This window comes from Ostrea edulis, chromosome 5, assembly GCF_947568905.1.
Source record: "Ostrea edulis chromosome 5, xbOstEdul1.1, whole genome shotgun sequence".
Taxonomy (NCBI): domain Eukaryota; kingdom Metazoa; phylum Mollusca; class Bivalvia; order Ostreida; family Ostreidae; genus Ostrea; species Ostrea edulis.
Window position 1 is genome coordinate 81,282,603 of NC_079168.1, and position 23,444 is coordinate 81,306,046.

The window sequence follows — 23,444 nt, forward strand, 5'->3', positions numbered from 1 at the left end:
TTAAATTTAAATGAGATCGTTTGAAAATGTTCTTCACCTTGAAATAAAAGTTTTGGAATTCTGAAATGTTCGTTACAATAGGAACAGCATTTAAGAAATATATTTGGAAAATTCATCAATGCGTTTTACTACGTTTATATGGTGGATTTCGATTTGACATTGTGTAAATAAAATTTGGGCAAAACTCTATTGAATATAACAATTATAGTTGGATTATGCGCATATCAGTTAAATTTTGATTTCATAAATATACTTGGGCAGTTTATTTCCACTGTCAGTAGGAATCTGATATTCTGAAGTACTAGTCTGGGGTGTAAGTCACTTACATGATAGAGTATGTTAAATGCAGTCTGTGTCTCTTGTTGGTACCCACGGAAAGGTCTTGTCACAAGGAATACTCATGTGAAATATCAAAGCTCTATCACTTACTGTTCAGAAGTTATTAGCAAGGTTAAAGTTTTCAATAAGTAGGTCAAACTCCAAGGTCAAGGTCACGGGGTCAAAAATGTTGGTACCCATGGAAAGGTCTTGTCACAAGGAATACTCATGTGAAATATCAAAGCTCTATCACTTACTGTTCAAAAGTTATTAGCAAGGTTAAAGTTTATGACAGAATTACAGACAGGACAAAAACAATATGCCCCCCGATCTTCGATTTCGGGGGGCATAAAAAGAGGTCCAACAAATTTGTCCCCTCTTTTGTGAAATAAATTCTGCCAAGTGAAAGAAAAGATTTTGCTGTTTATTATTTTATTTTCCATAAGCTGTAGTTATCTTAAAAAATCATAAGAACTATTTACAAATGTTTTTTTTTTCTGACAAAATGATATATGGACAACCAAACCATCTCACATGTTAAATATTGAATAGCACTATAAATCATTTACATATTATGATGTTTACATGTCTCTATGGTCAATCTATGTACACTTGTTGAATATGAAGGCATTTCAATGCCATGTAACATTTAGGCTGTTCAATCCAATTCTGGATGATAAATGGCTATATTGCTGCACAGAAGACATACAGGACTCAGTACACAGGTGTTAATATCAGAGTTCTTGTATCAAGCAAACTATCTTTTAAATGAATAATTATTTCATTTGAAAGGACTAAACTGTTACAGGCATGTTCAGCCGCCTTATAATAATAGAATTAGGTATTTTTTCAATCTTATTCTCATACATCTATATATATAATACTCCCACACATCCTATTTAAGACATAGGTAATTCCCGCACTTTCAGTTTCACAATCTAAATATAAAACACATAACAAAGACCCATCATTACGCCAGGTGAAGTTTCACTTCCTCAAACATTGAGTGGGTGGTTCTACTTCCTGGTTTATATCTGCTTCCATAAACCAAGACAAAGCATACCTTGAATACCCATAGAATTAAATCTACTTTATCTTTGTTGGTTCTGACCTATTTTAAGGCCCACAGAATTTTCTAGTTGACTGCGTGCTCAAATCCTGCTGAGAATGCATGTATTATGGGTACACACATTTGTCTTGGGGTCTTTTCACAGCTCTCATATTGAGTTTAGAATTTCGCACGGGGAAACACTCTGCGTCTTGTGAAGAAATGAAATCATTACCCGCATTAAAACAATACAGTAACATAAACAATGCCAAGCACCAAGAGCAACCCTCAGGACTGATTCAGGGACTGAATCGCTGCCCGAGTCTCGTCTATACCTTGCTCACTTGAAACATTAACCATGGCGGCCACCGTAGGGTCAAAGTTCAGGTTTCCCAAGTTAGAACCAAAGCTGTCAAAGGACATATTTTGATCCTGGTCACCAAGATAAGTCTGAAACAGCAAGTCCACATTTTCATGATCCATGCCGGAGTTCTGAGGCATGGCGTGCCCTCCCCCCAACATGATGTTTTGAGCAGGAGTTTGACTTGTGTTGGAGGGCTGTGGCACAGACATGGCTGAACCAATTAAAGTCTGAATGAAGGTGTTTGCGTCTTTGTTGTCCATGGTGGTATTCTGGTTGATTCTGCTGCTGGCTTCCTCCTGGAGTTTGCGATACGCTATAGTCTGCAGCAGTTTGTTTTGAACATCGTCGGGGAGATTTGCCAGCTGTTGGCGGACACTCTCTGTGGGGGTTATGGTGACGTTTCCCATCGTGGTGTTATCGACTGTACGTACATTAAGGGAAGTCCCATCCTTTGTTGTTGTGACATTAGACACTGGAGTCATTTGATGAGCACCACCCAAAATATTATCCATGGAGTATGTTGGAAGGTCTGGAGCTACAAAGAGAGAATATTAAATAATCAAGAATTGCCAAATTTTACAATTAATTCTGAAAATTACCATATAAAACTTCATGAAATTAAAATACTTTTAATGTTTACATAAACCAATTTCAGGATCATTATTCCTTGGATACCAGTTTCCCAATAATCAATCAAGGTCAGCCTTTATATCAATATATATTTCTTGGGAACCAATTTCTTGCATCTTATAAATTTTTTCTAAATATTATAGTGGTGGTAAGTGGTTACTAGTGGTGGTGTGTGGTTATTATAGTGGTGGTGTGTGGTTATTATAGTGGTGGTCTGTGGTTACTCTAGTGGTGGTGTGTGGTTATTATAGTGGTGGTCTGTGGTTACTCTAGTGGTGGTGTGTGGTTATTATAGTGGTGGTGTGTAGTTACTCTAGTGGTGGTGTGTGGTTACTATAGTGGTGGTGTGTGGTTACTATAGTGGTGGTGTGTGGTTACTATAGTGGTGGTGTGTGGTTATTATAGTGGTGGTGTGTGGTTACTATAGTGGTGGTGTGTGGTTATTATAGTGGTGGTGTGTGGTTATTATAGTGGTGGTGTGTGGTTACTATAGTGGTGGTGTGTGGTTATTCTAGTGGTGGTGTGTGGTTACTATAGTGGTGGTGTGTGGTTACTATAGTGGTAATGTGTGTGGTTACTATAGTGGTGGTGTGTGGTTACTCTAGTGGTGGTGTGTGGTTATTATAGTGGTGGTGTGTGGTTATTCTAGTGGTGGTCTGTGGTTACTCTAGTGGTGGTGTGTGGTTACTATAGTGGTGGTGTGTGGTTACTATAGTGGTGGTGTGTGGTTACTATAGTGGTGGTGTGTGGTTACTATAGTGGTGGTAAGTGGCTACTATAGTGGTGGTAAGTGGCTACTATAGTGGTGGTGTGGTTACTATAGTGGTGGTGTGTGGTTTTTATAGTGGTGGTCTGTGGTTATTATAGTGGTGGTGTGTGGTTACTATAGTGGTGGTGTGTGGTTACTATAGTGGTAATGTGTGAGGTTACTATAGTGGTAATGTGTGAGGTTACTATAGTGGTGGTGTGTGGTTACTATAGTGGTAATGTGTGTGGTTACTATAGTGGTGGTGTGTGGTTACTATAGTGGCGGTGTGTGGTTATTATAGTGGCGGTCTGTGGTTATTATAGTGGTGGTGTGTGGTTATTCTAGTGGCAGTGTGTGGTTACTCTAGTGGCGGTGTGTGGTTATTATAGTGCTGGTGTGTGGTTACTATAGTGGTGGTGTGTGGTTATTATAGTGGTGGTGTGTGGTTATTATAGTGGTAGTGTGTGGTTACTATAGTGGTGGTGTGTGGTTATTATAGTGGTGGTGTGTGGTTATTATAGTGGTGGTGTGTGGTTATTATAGTGGCGGTCTGTGGTTATTATAGTGGCGGTCTGTGGTTATTATAGCGGCGGTGTGTGGTTACTCTAGTGGCGGTGTGTGGTTATTATAGTGGTGGTGTGTGGTTATTATAGTGGTGGTGTGTGGTTATTATAGTGGCGGTCTGTGGTTATTATAGTGGCGGTCTGTGGTTATTATAGCGGCGGTGTGTGGTTACTCTAGTGGCGGTGTGTGGTTATTATAGTGGTGGTGTGTGGTTACTATAGTGGTGGTGTGTGGTTATTATAGTGGTGGTGTGTGGTTACTATAGTGGTGGTGTGTGGTTACTATAGTGGTGGTGTGTGGTTATTATAGTGGTGGTGTGTGGTTATTATAGTGGTGGTCTGTGGTTATTATAGTGGTGGTGTGTGGTTATTATAGTGGTGGTGTGTGGTTATTATAGTGGTGGTCTGTGGTTATTATAGTGGCGGTCTGTGGTTATTATAGTGGCGGTGTGTGGTTACTCTAGTGGCGGTGTGTGGTTATTATAGCGGTGGTGTGTGGTTACTATAGTGGTGGTGTGTGGTTATTATAGTGGTGGTGTGTGGTTACTATAGTGGTGGTGTGTGGTTATTATAGTGGTGGTGTGTGGTTATTATAGTGGTGGTGTGTGGTTATTATAGTGGTGGTGTGTGGTTACTATAGTGGTGGTGTGTGGTTATTATAGTGGTGGTGTGTGGTTATTATAGTGGTGGTGTGTGGTTACTATAGTGGTGGTGTGTGGTTACTATAGTGGTGGTGTGTGGTTATTATAGTGGTGGTCTGTGGTTACTATAGTGGTGGTGTGTGGTTACTATAGTGGTGGTGTGTAGTTACTATAGTGGTGGTGTGTGGTTATTATAGTGGTGGTGTGTGGTTATTATAGTGGTGGTGTGTGGTTACTATAGTGGTGATAAGTAGTTACCTTCCTGCTTGATTCTGGATTTGGTAGCTTTCAGTTTCAATCTTTGTTTGATGTCATCTCCCGACACATTGACTGAAATAATTACATTAAAACCTATAACTCTAAACATTTTTTTGATTATGACTAAAAATCTTAAATTTTTGTTTAATTCAAATTCTAATCATCAAATGAGAAATATTTCAAGTAACAGCTGTGTTGAGGAACACATTTACGTCTGACTGAATCCCGTTGTATGCTGGGAGAAGGGAAGACTTTACTTACGATCAAATCCCCAGTTCTTCAGCTGGTCAGCCTTCCTCTTTCTCTTCTCCATGATTCTGTCTGGATCTGGTCAAAAATCAAAATCAACATCACAGTCATTATCACAATAACTTCTCTATAAGTTTACAAAGTAATTACAAAGTAAAATAAAATTGCACAGACCTGTGTGTGTGTGTATGTATATATATATATATATATATATATATATATATATATATATATATATACACACTGTTAATGGGTATTTTTTCCTGCAGTTGTCCATTTTTTGTGGAATTTTGCAGATGGGAAAATTACGCAAAAAAAAAAACAATCGTAAAATATATTTATATGCACATAGGTACATATAAGTATAATGCAAATGAAAGAAATTGGAAATACAGAATATGATTTACTACCATTCAAAGATCAAATTGAAAAAATTTCCAACTGCAGAAAATATTTGTTATACGATAATTAAGGCGGCAGTACAACGAAACCTGACAATTCAACCTCAATAGCAACTATACCAGTAGTCCTCTGTTACATTATACAATGAACTGTGTAATTTGTAAGTCAACATTAGTTTGTTGAGCTCTCCAACTAAAACATGTAAATGTTGCTATTATTTAAGAGAATTAAAATGTACCAGGGTCTTCAGGCATGTAAATGTTGCTATTATTCAGGAGAATTAAAATGTACCTGGGTCTTCAGGCATGTAAATGTTGCTATTATTTAGGAGAATTAAAATGTACCAGGGTCTTCAGGCATGTAAATGAAGGGAATGGCATCGCTGGTTTCTGGTTCATTGTTGCGTTTGAGCTGCATCTTGACTTCCTTTGGTCGTGTAATCATGGTGTCTCTGTATGGTGGCGTTCGGAATACAATAGCATACTGCAACAGAAGTCAAGGATCAAAAATAAGGAAGGTGCTTTTCTTTATCATTTTTTTTGGTATCAACTCTTTACAATGGCTGTCAGACAACATTTGGACTGTTTGGTGCCTGGTATTGAGGATTGTTGAAAAACAAAGAGAGTGATACTTGGGTACAAACACTACAGCTTATTTCAAAAGTATTCAATCATAAAATGGTTCTCTTTATTAAGGAAGTTAATACATGTATTATGACCAAACCGTTTCAGAATCTTTAAGGAAGCAGATTATATATAAGATTATTTGTCTGTAAAGAATACATCACAGAGCAAGATGCCCAAACAATTTGGCAATTATGCGCATGGGGAACAATGTCATAAAATTCCTATTACCTCTAAGACAAAGCTTGACCGCAGCCAGTTTAGCTTGACCTTGACTAGTTTAGCTTGACCTTGACTAGTTTATTAGGATGGATTCTACCACTCTAACTGACCATGATGGAGGTTTTGTTATATTACTTTAAATGGCCTCACATGGTTTATTTTTTTAATCACTTAAGTGGTCTTGATGTCATTGTTACCTGTCTGTGGATGTTGTTTTTAATAACTTAAGTGGTCTTGATGTCATTGATACCTGTCTGTGGATGTTGTTTCTAATCACTTAAGTGGTCTTGATGTCATTGTTACCTGTCTGTGGATGTCGTTTGTGCTGAAATCAGCGAAATCTTCCCAGAGACATTCTCCAAATTCATTCTCCTCAAAAAACCTCACAACTATGTCATCTGAAAGGAGATTATATTTTGGGATCAACAAATGAACTATTACAACTGTCATATCTATCTCATAATAAAATGTAGAAACAATTTATTCACACACCCCTCTATGTTTTTTAAATCTCTGACATTGTAAGAAACAATTTATCTACACATTCCTTTATATTCTTTTAATCTGACATTGTAGAAATAATTTATTTACACATTCCTGTATATTTTTTTAATCTCTAACAATGTAGAAACAATTTATTTACACACCCCTCTATATCTCTTTAATCTCTGACAATCCTGTAATTTTAATGTTTCACAAGACAAGATAATTTTTGATTAAAATTTTCCGTATGCCCACCTCTGTTCCTGCCTCTAATTATACCCGACTGTCAATGTTCAGACACAGACAACAGATGGCCAGACACAGTAAAAGACACCACTATAAATGTACACATGAACTCACCTCTGTTGATTTTTTCACACAGCAGGAAGACTTCATCACCCCCTTTAGCTTTCCCTGATGACCGGTCCACTCGGCAGATGACCAATTCGTTCAGAGACTCTATCAAAAAATAAATTTAAAAAATCATTGATGAAAAATCTGAGTAATGAAGAAGGAAACACGAGACACTGCTGATTTAGATGTGTTCCAGTACGACAATATTTCCATAGAAACTGAACAATTTTAACCTTGTGCTACCCCACAACTGTAATTATATTGTAATAATAGGAAAGGAGAAAAAGTATGACTAGACTGGGAATCAAACCTGGGACCCCTGCAGTATGAGTCAGGTGCTCTCACCACTGAGCTACCCAGACCAACATCCATTGTCCATATAGCCCTAACTACTACATTTTACTCCCTCCTATTGCCTTCATCCTCGAAGATGCACAACCCAGATTCTTTTTGCCCCTCCCAGGACTTTCACCTTAAGTCCAGTGGTGGTCAACAACACCAAATGTAATATAGGAAAGGTAAAAAAAGAAAGGCTGGACTGGGAATGGAACCTGGGACCCCTGCATTACTAGTCAGGTGGTCTAATTACTAAGCTACCCAGGCCGATATCCATGGTCCATAAAGCCTAATTACTACATCATACATAAATTTAAAACAAGAGGCCCATGGGCCACATCACTCACCTGAGTCACCTTGGCCCACATTTAAAGATTTTTCCTATATATCTGTATGCAAAACTTTGATCTCCTATTGTGGCCCCATCCTACCCCTGGGGGCCATGATTTTAAGAAACTTGAATCTGCTCTACGTCAGGAAGCTTTCTTGAAGATTTCAGCTCTTCTGGCCCTGTGGTTCTTGAGAAGAAGACTTTTAAATGACCCCTCCCTATTTTTGCAATTATCTCCCCTTTGAAGGGTGCATGGCCCTTCATTTGAACATACTTATAAGCCCTTCACCCAAAGATGCTTTTTGCCAAGTTTGATTGAAATTGGCCCAGTGGTTCTGGAGAAGGAGTTGGAAATGTGAAAAATAAATCCTTTCCTTGGGAAAGGATTTAATTTGATATGCAACTGCATATGCAATATGCCATTTTCACTCCCCTCTTAACATTCACTTTTAATGGGCCATTTTCACACTCCAGCTATTAAGTTCCATTGACCATTCTACTTACTCAAAATCATGATAAAGGACTTATTATTCATTTGTAGTATGAAGCTTCTAAATAACTTAAAAACTTACTTTTATCATGAATGCCATGAGACACAACCGGTGGGACGATGCGAGTGATTTTTCCATTCTCGTCTGGCAGGAACACTTGGAAACAGAGACGGACGACATTCAGATCTATACTGTTGATTTTGTTCATGTGTTTAAAGCCACCTGTCAAAAGAATTTAGATCATTTTATAATGAGTAAATACAAACAAACCTGTCCGTCCGAACAGCAGGTGCCCTCTCTACAGGCACCGGTGCGTTTAGATTTCAGTACAGTTGTACTCTAAGCTGCGAGTACTTTGGTCTATATTGTTGTAATATAGCAACACCCTCTAACAAAATGTGTTCCTTTATATAAAGCCTGAATTCAGTAAACTGCCTTGAGTGAGCTGTCTTGAGAAGAATGTCTTGAATCAGATTTTTTAAGGGTCTGTAGAGGGCTGAAATTCGGCCCAATTCCCAATGCTGAAAAGCAGGTGTTTTTCCCTAAATGATTCCTAAAAATTCCCAAATGATGGATGTTTTGATGAGAATGTGACATGAGGGGGCAATCCAACATCAGTACCACTCTGTTGCAAAATATTTGTGAGTTTTTTCTCTGCCAGAAACAAGAAATTAAGGCTTGTTTCAGCCAGCCACATCGATAATAAAATATCAAATAGTTAACTTTTTGCTTGTTTTTCTTATTTTTTGTATGAAACTGTGTTCAGTTAAAAAAAAAAAAAAAGCAGTGGGGAGGCAGGGTCATTAGTGCATGACCTGCCTTCCTTCCCGATTGAACTTTTTTTCCTGTAAACAGACCAACATTAAATAGCACTCACTCTGGAAGGGGTCTACATTGATTTCCTTTCTCTGTTTTAAGTTGCTTTCCACGTCCTTCTTTTTGGCACACTGAATCCCCAGGTGTGGAAAACTGTGGACAAAAATCAAAACTCGCTGTAGAAAATGTTCAATGACAAAATACAATTGGTTTAGGAGGAATACTACATTGTCATAATGGCCTACTTCCATTTTAAAACTTAAATGAAAATATAAGTATCAGCAATTCATGTAAATTCCTTTTAAATCTAATTGCCTAGCTGGGTAGCTCAGTAGGTTAGCATGTCGACTGCTGATCTGTAGTTCATGCGTCCGAGTCTAGCAGGGATTTGAATTTTTTTCCAGATTACTTTCTACTAAAATTGCAATTTTTCACTAAATAAGGTAGATTCAACAATTTTTCAACTTAAAAAATTATTGTACATATCATCCATTTTCTATCCCTATCAGATTCCTTGGTGTGACATTCTTCCTTAATTAACACCTACTATAGAAAATGCTCAATGACAAAACACAATCAGTTTTAGATAATATTCATGAGTCATTCAACAGGTCAAGATATTTCTAGGAATATTATTAATCAATTGTCAGAGATCAATTGACTTTTACAATCAGCATCAGGTATTAAATGAAAACCAACAATTAATGAGGAAAAAAATATCAAATATCAAAATAGAGAACGAAGAAAAAAACCCATTCAAAATCATAGACTGAAAATTTCTCTGTAACCTTAAACTTACAGAGAATTCAAACCTCTTAAATATGAATAGAAATCAATGAATTTAAATCACAGAAATGATACTGGTTTCACCCTATCTTCGTTCAGAGTTTACACAGATACTATTCCACCCTAACCCTATGTCATCTCACTTTTCAGTGACTACTCACTCTACTCTTCATATAGGCTAAGCCTGCTGCCCAATCCCATCAACTTATTGAATAAATATTGTTTAAATTAAATCACTTTTCTCTTCCGATGTCACATGATACCCATAATTGCCCAGAGTCTAACAATTACAAATGTACCGAATAGCCAGTTAAATACCAAGACTTCATCGCCTTTGTGATCAAATGAATTCATATTGCCTCATTCTCTATCAAATAAAACTTTGTTCACACAGGTAATCAGCGGGGTTTTTTCTATCCACTGGTACTGGTACCCATTCAATTGGGAAAAATAGCATCAAAATCCACTGGTACTGGTACCCATTCAATTGGGAAAAATAGCATCAAAATCGAACAAATTGGGAATTTTCTACCAATGTATCGGCAATTGATTTCAACTATCAGGAATCATTGTAGGCTCGTTCTAGAATTGTCGTAGCTCTACAACACGTGCACTGCCATGATCTGTACTTTCGACCTAATACCGGAAGTGAACATTTTAATTAACTCATACAACGTTTCAGACTAAGTAAATTACGATGTCAGCTGTCTATTTTTTAGGCAAGTCAATTTGGAATTTTTAGTCTAAAAATTGGGGAAAATCAACGGTTTTAAGCATTGGGAATGGTACCGTTTATCAGTACCAGTTATATACGGAAAAAAAACCGCTGGTAATTCTCCATACTACAAGGATATGACATACAACCATTCTTAGGGTCGATTCCGACCACTATAACACCAGTAATAATTAATCACTGACTTACAACTTATTACTGTAAATCACTTCTTTTTGAGAATTTGGTTTTCCTGTAAACTTACAAGATTTTCTTGATGCAAAAATGATTTCAGTTTATGTGCAATTGTACATGTATTTACATTGATACTGTAATGAATATAAGGCATGATCATGAGAACCACAAGACTGTGAAAAACCAAGTGTCCAAAAAAATATCAGCAATTTATTGAGCCCAAGACAAAGGATATATGTAAGGTCATGTTTCCCCGCTTGTTACCTGATGACGTTAGTGTCCTTAACCTTTAAGGTGCACACCCCCCGTTTACAATCTCTCCCCACCAGGTTGTGGGGGTGGGGTTCGTAAGGTTGGTCCTTAGTGACACATGACACCACTATCACAGCTGTACCAGTGTAGTTGTGAATCTATAAAAATTCATTAAATATTAATACAATGTGAATTTGATCGTCAATCATATGGTACACATTTGACCATTTCCAAATGGATTAACTTCAATCAAAGTTTAATGTTACTTCCTCTTACACTCTAAATGCTAGCCAGAAAAAAATTATGAATTATCATTTTCATCCATACACATAACAAGTTTCAAAAATCTGATTCCTGCACTCAAAACATCGCTTTCATAGTCTATAAAGACCAGACATTATCATTTTCATCCATATACATAACGAGTTCAAGAATCTGATTCCTGCGCTCAAGGCATCGTTTTCATAGTCTATAAAGACCAGACATCCCCAGCTCTACTATGATCGCTTCTTTAGCTTCTCCTACCTTGATGGTGGGAAATGTCTTTTTCTCCGAGGTGCTGCTCTCCCCCGGAATGCTGCCTGCTGATCGCCCCTCACACTCGTATCTGAATCGAAGCCCCCTCTGCTTTGGTTGCTCTGTGATCTCTACATAGATTCCATCCTGTGTTTTATTGGGGGCTGTCCTGTTTAGAGTCTGTTTCGGTGATTTGGGGAGTTGAGGTTGGGGCATCATTGATGAGGGTGAAAGATATTGATCTTGTGTTTGTGTGGCTGTGAAAACAAATTATCATCATTTTTCAAAGGGTCAATAAAGAAAAAGAAAAACTTTAAATAAACTTTTTTCAAATTTATGAAAATACAATAGCACGTTTATCTTGCTCACAATATGAATGACGTTTAGCGAATCTTTGGTTATAATAATGGAATTTCAATCCAAATCTAATGACTCAGAAATGTTTTTGAAAATCTGATATTGTAGACCAGAGTTTACTTTTGCATTTGTAAAGATTAAAATATTCAAAATCAGAACATTATTTGTAATATTTAAAATTCACTATAATTTGTACTAAATTAAAATTCAATATCAAACCATTATAAATACAGATTGATATTACATATTTATCATAACTGACAAAAATCTCTTGAGTAAAGGGGGAGGCAGAGAAAAAAATCTAAAGGGCAGACACCAATAAGTGATAAATACACACAATACATTACAATAGTTAAAAAATAGAATAAAACAAAAAGGTGTGCTAGTTGATAAAACAACCCCTTACCAATAAGATGCTGCACAAGTTCATTGTCGCCAGGATCCAGGTTGGATAACAATTCTGTACTTTCCTCCATTAACATTCGGCTCAGGTCATTACTCTCCATCAAAGCCATGGGGTTGTCTGTGAAACAAAATAAATCTACAATACTGCAAGAATGTGTTGTAGCTGATTTTTCTGCATTTCAAAGGAAATGACTACTGCTGATTATCAGAGGTTATGGATGTCAAATGCAGTTAACAGTGTATTTTTGGATTCTGGAACTCTTTTAGAAATTGAACTGTTGGAAAAGGTCTTTCTTTTTTTTTGTTGTTGGTGAAATGGCATTATTACTTGGTTGTGACTCACCTAATTTGGCATTTAGTTTGAAGTTATTATTGTTAGTTAGTTGTCACTACTGACAGTTTTTGTCAATTCCAAGAATCAAATTAATTCCAGAATCCAACAATTCACTGATAGTTTTTCAGGTGATCAAATCCTTAACTACAGAAGGGTGTTATCATACATATATAATAGGTGTTATCACATAATGGCATTTCACATCTCAATGAAGTTTACGTCGCACAGCTTCTTTATACGACATCAATGAAAATTTATGCTAATTTACTAGTCTTGACCAAAAAAAGCAAAACATCTGCCTACAATTACCATTCCACAATTTGTAACTCAGTATTTCCTCTTACAATGAACTCTGTATATTTGTGATAGACTGTACTACATTTATTCTTGTATGTTTTTAAACTGTTTGCTTGTTTTTGTGGTATTTTTGTAGAGAAATCATGATGACGACACCAGAATACCCTGTCAATTGACTAGATGTGTCTCACAGAAATGAAACATCTGCAAATGCAAATCAAACAGTAACAAAATTGACTTATAATCAGGAAGTTGAAAATTCAACAGGCAAAGTGTTCAATATATTATCGAAAATTCTTTTTCAAGTGACAATATGCTAATTCTTATTAATGTTTCCATGCATAGTGGGCATCACGAAACCATTTAAGCAAATGCATTTATGTTTCCTCGCAAATCGGCTAGGCCTAACGTACTTTTTTATTTTATTTTTATAAATACAGTAGGCGTCACGCCTCAGAGAGCATGTAACTTCGCAATTCCTTGCTATATTTATTCATTTCTCTGTCTTTCATGCAATATACGACAGTTTAAAAACAAACAAATCGCATGCTAGACAGTGTCAGCGTGTTGTCACTCTACTAACACCTCACTTCTTCTGCGATTTTTATTGCAAATACAAATGGCGACCAAAATATTTCCACTTTCTGTTTGACAACATTCGATTAAATCACTCATTTATGAGAAAATTTCATCTATAACAAATATTATTTTCTCTGCAATACATACCCACTGTAAAGTTGATTTCGGCCATATCGTGAATAAGTTTTTGCGGTATGCGCTCAGTATATTTCAGGAGTTGGACTTTCCAAACGTATATTCAGTATGTGAATTTCCAAGACGTAATGGTGCTAAATTTAGGCTTCGTAGAAAATCGTGGGTGTTCGGGTCAGAGTTTGCAATATAACCTCTATTCATATTTTGTTTTTAGAATTATTTACACATTACAGATAAGATTTCTAGCAATATTTACAACATCTTGGAATTCTTAAGTGATAAAATGTTTCATTATTATTTTCGGATATTTCCGAGATTCCATTGTCGGATATCTTCGTTGATACGTCACACCATGGAAAATCCTAGTTTCAGTCTAATTTTAACAAACATACGGCATAACAAATAATAAAACGTAAAGGGACTCATTTTAATTAGACTGATCCAAGTTTCGATATAACAATATAACACACACACACCCTAATGTTGCTGTCCCTAAATGTCTGTATCAGATAAGTTTATATAGGGCCTATACACAACTTGAACAGTCTGATTAAAACCCAATCTAATTAAAATTAGCTCTATCACTTGCTCTTGTTTATTGATATGTCGCGCGTGGTAGCATGCGACATATCAATAAAACGGGAGCAATGATAGATATAATTTTAATTAGATTGATTAAAACCACCCCCCTCCTCCTTACACTCGACTGATTAACCCCCCCCCCCCCCCCCTCCTCCTTACACTCGACTGATTACCCCCCCCCCCCCTCCTCCTCCTTATACTCGACGAGTGCAAGGAGGAGGGGAGTGGTTTTAATCAGACTGACACAACTTTTATCTGATACAGATAACTTTGATAAGTTTACTTTCTGTAGGCGTTGAATAATATAATTTAAGCCGAATATCTGTTATAAATCATTCTAGGCGAAATTTCTTTCTGTCGTTTATATATCATTCTTTATACCTAATTATAAACTGACTGTACCGGCCATGTAGCCTGTATCTTATATACTACATTGCTAACAACACTTGCATACATGTGCTTTAGTGCCAATAAAAGAACTGAAATTTAATACTTTATTGGGTGGACCACGGTGTGAATGTTGAACAATATGATATATAGATCTATATCAAAGAAATGTAATAAAAAAACAATTAAAAAAAAAAAAACTACACAGAACTATATAGAGAATTAAAATATTTATTCAAACAATTTAGGCCCACAGAGGAGCTGCGCCCCCCCCCCCCCACCTAATTTTTTTCAAATTTAAGGTAAATCGTGGTATCTTGTTTATAAAAATGTACTAAACGATGTAAGAAGCAATAATTTCTTCCACTGCCGAAGAAATGAATGACAAAATCTTTTGATTTCTTGAATTACTTTATTGGGAGAACTTAATTTTTCTTGAAAACCCCTTAAAATTTGCTTCATTTTATTAATTTCACCTTATAAAAAATGATAGAAAATAGTACAAATGACTAAATAGGAGATATATTTCAAGCCCTATAAAATCTGTAAAATCCAGGAGCTTCCGGGGGCTTCGCCCCCACCACGGCTTTGCCCTGGACCCACTGGGGGCCTCATGGCGGCTCCCAGACCCCCTGCCTCATAAAGTGGTGCCCCCGTAACCGCAATTCTCGGATCCGCCCCTGCACAGAGAAACATACAGGCTAATAGCCTAGGTTTGTTTTGCATGATATGCTGTTCATATAAATTATTTAACCTTATTCATCATATCTAGGCGATATTTGGAACCAGAATTATATACCTATATATACAGTTATGGTTTTATGGAGTTTTGTTGTGAAATATAAAGGTGCTATGTATAGCTTATGTGTATATTTAGTACAGAGACATGAAATCAGATTATTAGCTACTCGTTAACCTGTTCACAGTACCGGTATACTAATCCTCGAAATCATTAATTAATTTTAAGCAAACATGCCTCATGGGGTCTATAGTTGGCGACAAACGTGTACATTTCTTAATTAATTAAAAAAAAATATTCAAGATTAAATGATATAAATGGTCAAGGTAACTTGAAGGGAAGCTTAGAAACCTCTCAAAATTTTCACAAGACAAACTTCTGGTTTTCCCCTCGCAACAAAGTTGCAAATTAGTTACCTGTACCAAAATGTCTATATACGTTCGCTATATTGGTCAGGCATTGTTTATACGATTTCAGTCACATCTTTTCATTCAAACTCGCGGGGATATTGATTTATAATGTATTTTTGAGGTCATATACATGTGAAAGGTGGAGGTCACTGGGAGGGGAAATATTTATCGTCCCGAGTCAACGGGTTGTGATCCACCACATTTTCAAAAACAACTCGTGATGTAGGAGGAAATGTAAAATCATATCTTATGGATTTTTTTTTTTTACATAGATATTCAAACTAACACTCGCGATCCGTAGAGTGTATCTAGACATTCAAACTATCACTCGAGATCCGTAGAGTGTATCTAGACATTCAAACTATCACTCGCGATCCGTAGAGTGTATCTAGACATTCAGACTATCACTCGCGATCAACAGAATGTGTCTAGACATTCAAACTATCACTCGATATGTAGAATGTGTCTAGACATTCAATCTATCACACGATATATAGAATGTGTCTTGACATTTAATCTATCACTCCATATGTAGAATGTGTCTAGACATTTAATCTATCACTCGATATGTAGATTGTGTTTAGACATTCAGACTATCACACGATATGTAGAATGTGTCTAGACATTCAATCTATCACTCGATATGTAGAATGTGTCTAGACATTCAATCTATCACACGATATATAGAATGTGTCTTGACATTTAGTCTATCACTCGATATGTAGAATGTGTCTAGACATTTAATCTATCACTCGATATGTAGATTGTGTTTAGACATTCAGACTATCACACGATATGTAGAATGTGTCTAGACATTCAATCTATCACTCGATATGTAGAATGTGTCTAGACATTCAATCTATCACACGATATGTAGAATGTGTCTAGACATTCAATCTATCACACGATATGTAGAATGTGTCTAGACATTCAATATATCACACGATATGTAGAATGTGTCTAGACATTCAATCTATCACATGATATGTAGAATATGTCTAGACATTCAATCTATCACTCGATATGTACATTTAAAGCAGTATCACACAATATTTGAAATATATCTACAGTATATGAACATAAGTGAGTCATCATTTCATTTTTCACTATGTATATATATTTCATTGAAAGCCCAATTTTTATACAAAGTTATTGTGCGGTCAACTTCAGTCCAATTTCCATCTTTCTTATATTCTACTTTCGTTTCAGTCGGAATTCTTAACCATTAAAATAGACGTACCTATGGCAAGCCGTTTTACTATTTATTTGATAAAGAATCAGATTATCTCTTTAACTTTAATATCTCTTAAACTTACCATATACATGTAAAGATATATTGAGTAGTATTCCTTTCCTTGAAGTTCGAGAGATATCTCTGTAACAGATATTCAGAGATATCTCTCGAACTTTTAGAGATATCTCTTAAAGCTAAGGAGATATCTTTTTTCCATTTGACCACAACGATTTTCCCCATGACATGAAATATGGCGGGAAAATTCGAGAAGGTCGCTGGGACAGGATGTTATAAACCGGTTGCTACCAGAATGAGCCAGAACGAGCCTAACAAGTCAGGATTTTGATTCCCTATATTTTAATCCTATGAACTGGTAGTCCCTGAAAATATACTTACGTTTATATATATTTATATAGTTATCCTACCACAGGCACTTGTTTCATACATGGATCACCTCTCCTTAATAATACCGGGAGGGGGACCCATGTATGAAACAAGTGCCTGTGTATCCTACAATTCAATTCAATTTATTTCGCTCAAACCATATTAAACGGTACATGAGGTATATACAATAAATAGAATACAATGTACATGCAAGAAAAACCGTCAGAGGTTCATATATGGAACAATACAACCTTTTTAGATACCAGAGGGGAACATGAAATACAATGTATACACAGCCCTTGACAAACGGGGAAAATAAGCATATATCAATTAACAACAAAAAAAAGATTATCAACAGTGTATAGAGTTGTAATTAACACAGTGTATAGAGTTGTAATTAAGATAGTATTTAGATCAGTAATTAACACTGTGTTGATAGGTATTGGATTTTAATTACCAGTGAGACACTCGCTCACAGAGAGGTTGTCTCTTGTGTTCCCACATAAACCCCACGGACGGAGTAAACGATAGTTGTTAATGTATCGGAGGAACTGTCCAGCCTGATCTAGGATGTAGATAACGTGGATTGTCACGGTCTGCTGTCAAGATGTGACTCTGACTGTCTGTAGTGATGCCGCGTGGATAAAATGAGTTCTTGGTATTAGAGGGATGACCAGTGTATCTAACTCGGAATTTTCCTGACGGATTGACCACCACTACTCTTTTAGCTGCCAAGTCAGACACACAGATATCCAGATTCCTGTTACCACTGATCTGTTCATAGACACCATATATGAATAGAGAGGACGACCCTGATCATCAAACTGGATCAGTGAAAGTTTTGTGTCCCTGTGGAGGCAAAGTAACAGACAACTTTGCATTGTTTCTCATCATCACTGATCATGGTAACCAGGGGTCGCCAGGAGAGGTACTGCAGACACCACGAGGTGTCCAGTTCCGTGGTCTGTACATTATCTGTATTTGCTTATTCTTCACTATATTTACAGCACTTGTTTCACGGTCAGTATTTAAACAAGATATTCGCCCCGTGTCACTGCTATGTCCTGTGGCCAGTTCCTTGACTTAGTTTGGATTGACTTCAGTAGTTCGCTCTGGAGGTTAAGAGCCTTGCCGCTTCGTTACGTCGTTAGCCCCCACTGTGTCCAGACTTCTTCGCTGAGACAGACAACACTGTATAGTGGTTTATACTCAGTGTTTATGCTGGCAGTTAGTCACGGTTTATCAAATATTGATTTGATTGGAGGAGAGAATGCAGCTTCTGATGTCTTCATTGGTTTGATTGGAGGAAATAATACAGCTTCTGATGCCTTTATTGGTTTGATTGGAGGAGAGGATACAGCTTCTGATGTCTTCATTGGTTTGATTGGAGGAGGGAATACAGCTTCTGATGTCTTCATTGGTTTGATTGGAGGAGGGAATACAGCTTCTGATGTCTTCATTGGTTTGATTGGAGGAGAGGATACAGCTTCTGATGTCTAACAGCTTCTGATGCTTTATTGGTTTGATTGGAGGAGAGGATACAGCTTCTGATGTCTTCATCATGTAGCCACGTTCTTCTTTTGTAATGGACAATGGTGACAGAGAATCAAATATTTCATGGAGCTGGTATTTTCTTAGGAGAGAAAGTCGGTAATGCAACTTGGAAAGTAAACTTCTGAACTCGCCATTTCTAGATCTGTAGGCGAAGACTTCGGACATATCATTGGAGTCCAGTATATTTTTTTCAAGTCTGAGTTCTGTGAGACTGTGTGTGATTTCATCTATGTGTTTATTCAACACAGCCAGAAGCTTGTTTTTCGTCTCTTCAAGTTGGTTGACCCGTTGGTTGACAATGGCGGCACACAATCTCTCGGTGCCAGACCTCTCCTTGTTGGTCGGCAGCTGTTGTTAGTTTCCCGTATTCCGTCTCTCAGCTCTTTCTAATCTTTTTCGAAATCTCATGTTTTAGAGCTGAGTTTGTTTAGAACGACTGGTAGATCGTGAGCTTTACGTTGACGCGAGGGGAGGTAGGTAAAACAGACAGAAATGTCACATTTCTCAATGCAGTAAAGTTCGCAGTGTTTATCGGGGTGGCTTGGACATTTTGTGTTGTTAAAGAGGTACTCTACATCGTCTAAATGGCTGGCTTTCCTTTCAAACATGGAGGAAAATATAAATATCAGCAATATTTATCGATTCCAAAATTTATCGCCTAGCGGAGTTAACACGTCGACTGCCGAACTGTAGATCGCGTGTTTGAGTCTAGCAGGTATTTTTTTCCAAATTGCTTTCTACTAAAACTGCATTTTTTGACTAAATAAAGTAAATTTGAAAGTTTTCGATTTCAAAATATTGTACATATCTTCCACCCTTCATTCATATCAAAATTCTCTGGTGTAGCATACCTCCTTAAGAGCAGAACTTCTCTCCTTGAACGTTATGACTCTGACGAATCTGAGAGATGTTTGCCGACACAGTTAATACAGAGATTTATATGACAGATTTCACAATAGCTCTGTAGGGAGACAGTTTCACAGGAGTCACACAGTAGGACGTCCTTGGCCGAGTTTTACTAACGGTTGTAAACTCAAACGTAGGCGTAAATCTATACGTAAGCGTAACGTGCGAGTTCTTTTTGTGTTTTAGTAAAGGTCGTAACGTACGTTAACGTGGAAAATTACGAGAAAATCTACGGGTGCTTTAAAACTGACGTAGATCTACAGGTAACTTTTAAAACTGTATGAAAAGATTAAATAAATTGACAATTGACAGGGGATTTATAAGAAATCTGCCAGATATGCACGTGGTCATTATGAGATTATTATTAATTGCGACAAGATCGTAATCAATGACATATATAATCTTCTATCTTCAAAGTGTTCCAAAACAGGCAACCAGCTCAATCATGAGAAGAAGAAAATTACAAAAAGAAATCATTAATAGAAAAAAGTTGGTACTCGACTTTTGTTCCAAAGACAAAGCTAGATTAAGGTTATTGATTTTGATATACGCTCTCATGCGCAAGTTACGTTTACGGCTAGGTTTACGCCCACGTTTGAGTTTACGACCTTTAGTAAAACTCGGTCCTGGGCACTGCGCCGGGGGTGCATTTCTAGTGTCGAGGTCACTGTCAATAATAAAAGCAAACTTGGAAAACAAGATTAAAATGATTCACAAGCTAGAATTACAAACCAACGGTATTATATTTTGACATAATTATAAATATTTGATAAATATCCAAAGTCAGATATCACAGTGTCCAGCAATGAAGTGACAAATACAAGCAGCGCAACGTAACAAAATTGCAACACCACATATATATACTCCCTGCATTCTTAAATTGTACGGGAAATCCTGATGAACAGTTCAAGCAGGTCCATTCTATTAGTAATCTTGTTTCACCTGTAAACCCGCCATTTCCCAATATTTCGACCTTTGGTCAATCATCATATGTAAATATTTATGATTGATTGATTGTTTATCGTCCCTCTCGAGAATTCATATGGAGACGTCACCATTGCCGGTGACGGGCTGCAAAATTTAGGCCTATGCTCGGCGCTTATGGCCTTTGAACAGGGAGGGATCTTTATCGTGCCACACCTGTCGTGACACGAGGCCTCGGTTTTTGTAGTCTTATCCGAAGGACCACCCCATTTAGTCGTCTCTTACGACAATTTAGCAAGGGTAATTTCTGTGGAAACGAGAGGGTTATTTATAGTCGGTCTTTCCTATCACAGGAAAGACCGAATATAAATACCCCCTTGTTTCAACAGAAATTAAGCAAGGGATACTGAGGACCTATATATATATCAGATAGCATGACTACGTTGGCCCAACATTGGTAAATGGTTGTATGGTGGGCGTGGGGTAGACTACGTTGGGCCAACATTGGGCCAATAGTTACCATGCCAATCGTCTCAACCATGTTGGGATTTCTATGTTGGCCCAACGCTGGTCCAACTTACATATGTGAATTAACTCCTATAGTTGCTTTATTTTCCGAGAATGTTGGGATTCTGAAGTTGGCCCAATGTTGTAATGCATCTTTAACAAAGATGTTTAATTAAGCTGGTAATAGTACGTTGGCGCAGCGTTGGCCCGGTGTTAGCATGAGTTCTAGTTGGGGTGATTACACTGGTCCAATGTTGGCCCAATAGCTGTACTGCGAACTAAATGCAAGATGGGGAGCATTACGTTGGGCCAACGTTGGTTCGACGTTTGTAAACTTTTTATCTTGATGTTGGCGCAATGGTTGTGTTGCAAGCATATTTGATTACATAACGTTAAAGAATGCTGCATTGAAGAGGCAGATTTTGATATAGTTAGAGAACATTCTTTGTTCATGCATGCAATTGGATGACTGCATCCATTTATATTTGTTTTTAAGAACTAAAGAATGTGACCAACACATCGAATAGTTGCTGTTTTTTCTATTCTTTGAAGCGGGTGCATGATTATTTATTTAGATTTGAAATCCTAGGTTCAAAATTTTAACCCAATCTATGAATGAATGACTTATTTCATGAGTTGCATTAGAAAACTTAGACTTGCTCAAGTCTCTATGTTGTTTTTAATTACTTTATCATTTTGTCCAAATTTTACTGTATTTCAGAAAATATCTGCTCTCTATCATACTTAATGCCACCAAACATAGAATAATATAAAACTAATTGCATAATTAGGAAAAGCAGAAAAGAATGTACAAAAATTGTGAATTTTCCAAAATTATTTCAAGGATCATCCAAGACAGAATATTGTGTGTTAATTGAATGATACTTGCACATTGACATAAATCCAGACACCCATACTGATAAAGTTTGTCGTAAGTGTGCAAGAGAAGTCAATGAGGTGAATGAAAGTGTTTTGAAACTTAAAACAAACTATAAGCAAACAATAGGAAATCTATTGGAATCCTATGGACATGGAACATCTAAGAGATTAGATTCTGGTTGGATTTTAAATCACTTATTGACAACTGATTTAATCCATATGATATGGCTTTAGAGGGTTAGATATTTCCGTGTTTGTCTTAATTCAGAGAAGCTTTAATTGTTCAACTTTGTAACATTTTGGAAATTCCCATACCCATACATCACCTGTCAACTTATCAGCGATTCTGCAACACCACACTGCAGTATTGTAATATGATCCCTTTACCGACCGTATTCTGGTCGGTGATTTTGCAGGGTTTACAAGTCTCTATGTTTGGCATTATCAAAAGTATTAAAGAGAGCACTGATTATTAAACATAGAGACTTGAGCAAGTCTAAAACCTACTGAGCACATTCACTTATGCAGTGATGAATATATTACTGTTCGCTATCTTCACCTTTCATATCCTAATGAACTCGAAATAAAAGACATCACAGTCTTCCATATCTGCTTCATACTTGTATATTTTATTGGAAATAGATGTTAACGGCAAACTAACAACTCAACTTTATGACGAACAGGATGACTTCAGCTTCACCATCTTTAAACTTCCAATATTAATGAAGCAATCTCATTATTACCCGCACATGGTGTTTATATCTCCCAACTGATTCGATACGTTAGAGTATTTTCCACATATGATGAATTTTTAAATTAAGGCAAGCTACTGACAAATAAGTTTTCAACAGTCTCATTTCGCAAATTCTGGACATTATAACGATCTAATTTACATATACATGTACAACCTGTCATTAGGTTGAATGCTCTTGGGCGTGCATCGTACTGATTTTATACAGTTCTTTACTTAACACAGAGTTTGACTATGGATTACCGCGTTTACCTAATCAAGATGTAGGACTTTAAAATTTCGTGATCATATTAAAGATGTACTCATGAAATATGCCGGGTTGAAGCATCATAGTCCATATACCCTCATGCATTTCAAAAATGTGAACTTTCACCAATTATACAAACTTGTGATGACATCATACCATTACATATTGAAGTTCTGTTGATCAGAGACAGATGATATCACGTATTGAAGTTCTGTTGATCAGAGACAGATGATGACATCATAACATCACGTATTGAAGTTCTGTTGATCAGAGACAGATGATATCACGTATTGAGGTTCTGTTGATCAGAGACAGATGATATCACGTATTGAGGTTCTGTTGATCAGAGACAGATGATATCACGTATTGAGGTTCTGTTGATCAGAGACGGATGATGACATCATAACATCACATATTGAGGTTCTGTTGATCAGAGACGGATGATGACATCATAACATCACATATTGAGGTTCTACTGCCCAGCAAAATGAGTGA

At 36.8% G+C, this 23,444-nt stretch overlaps 1 protein-coding gene across 1 annotated transcript; it reads right to left on the reverse strand.

Moving 5' to 3' along the window:
- Nucleotides 1–733: 733 nt before the first annotated feature.
- On the reverse strand, nucleotides 734–13,610 carry LOC125652721 (putative transcription factor p65 homolog). Its single transcript, XM_048882097.2, has 12 exons — nucleotides 13,458–13,610; nucleotides 12,102–12,218; nucleotides 11,348–11,595; nucleotides 10,835–10,980; nucleotides 8,939–9,030; nucleotides 8,143–8,283; nucleotides 6,910–7,008; nucleotides 6,370–6,464; nucleotides 5,566–5,704; nucleotides 4,832–4,897; nucleotides 4,571–4,642; nucleotides 734–2,265 (listed from the first exon to the last, which is right to left on the reverse strand). The coding sequence occupies exons 1-12, from the start codon at nucleotides 13,480–13,482 to the stop codon at nucleotides 1,655–1,657; spliced, it is 1,851 nt and encodes a 616-aa protein (XP_048738054.2). The 5' UTR covers nucleotides 13,483–13,610; the 3' UTR covers nucleotides 734–1,654.
- Nucleotides 13,611–23,444: the final 9,834 nt, after the last annotated feature.

Bases quoted from the DNA above. Each gene is read 5' to 3' on its own strand.
- LOC125652721 (XM_048882097.2), bottom strand. From the start codon at position 13,482: ATGGCCGAAATCAACTTTACAGTGG. The intron at 12,219-13,457 runs GTATGTATTGCA...TTTGTTTCACAG, and splicing joins CGAAATCAACTTTACAGTGG to ACAACCCCATGGCTTTGATG. The intron at 6,465-6,909 runs GTGAGTTCATGT...ATCTCCTTTCAG, and splicing joins GTGTGAAAAAATCAACAGAG to ATGACATAGTTGTGAGGTTT.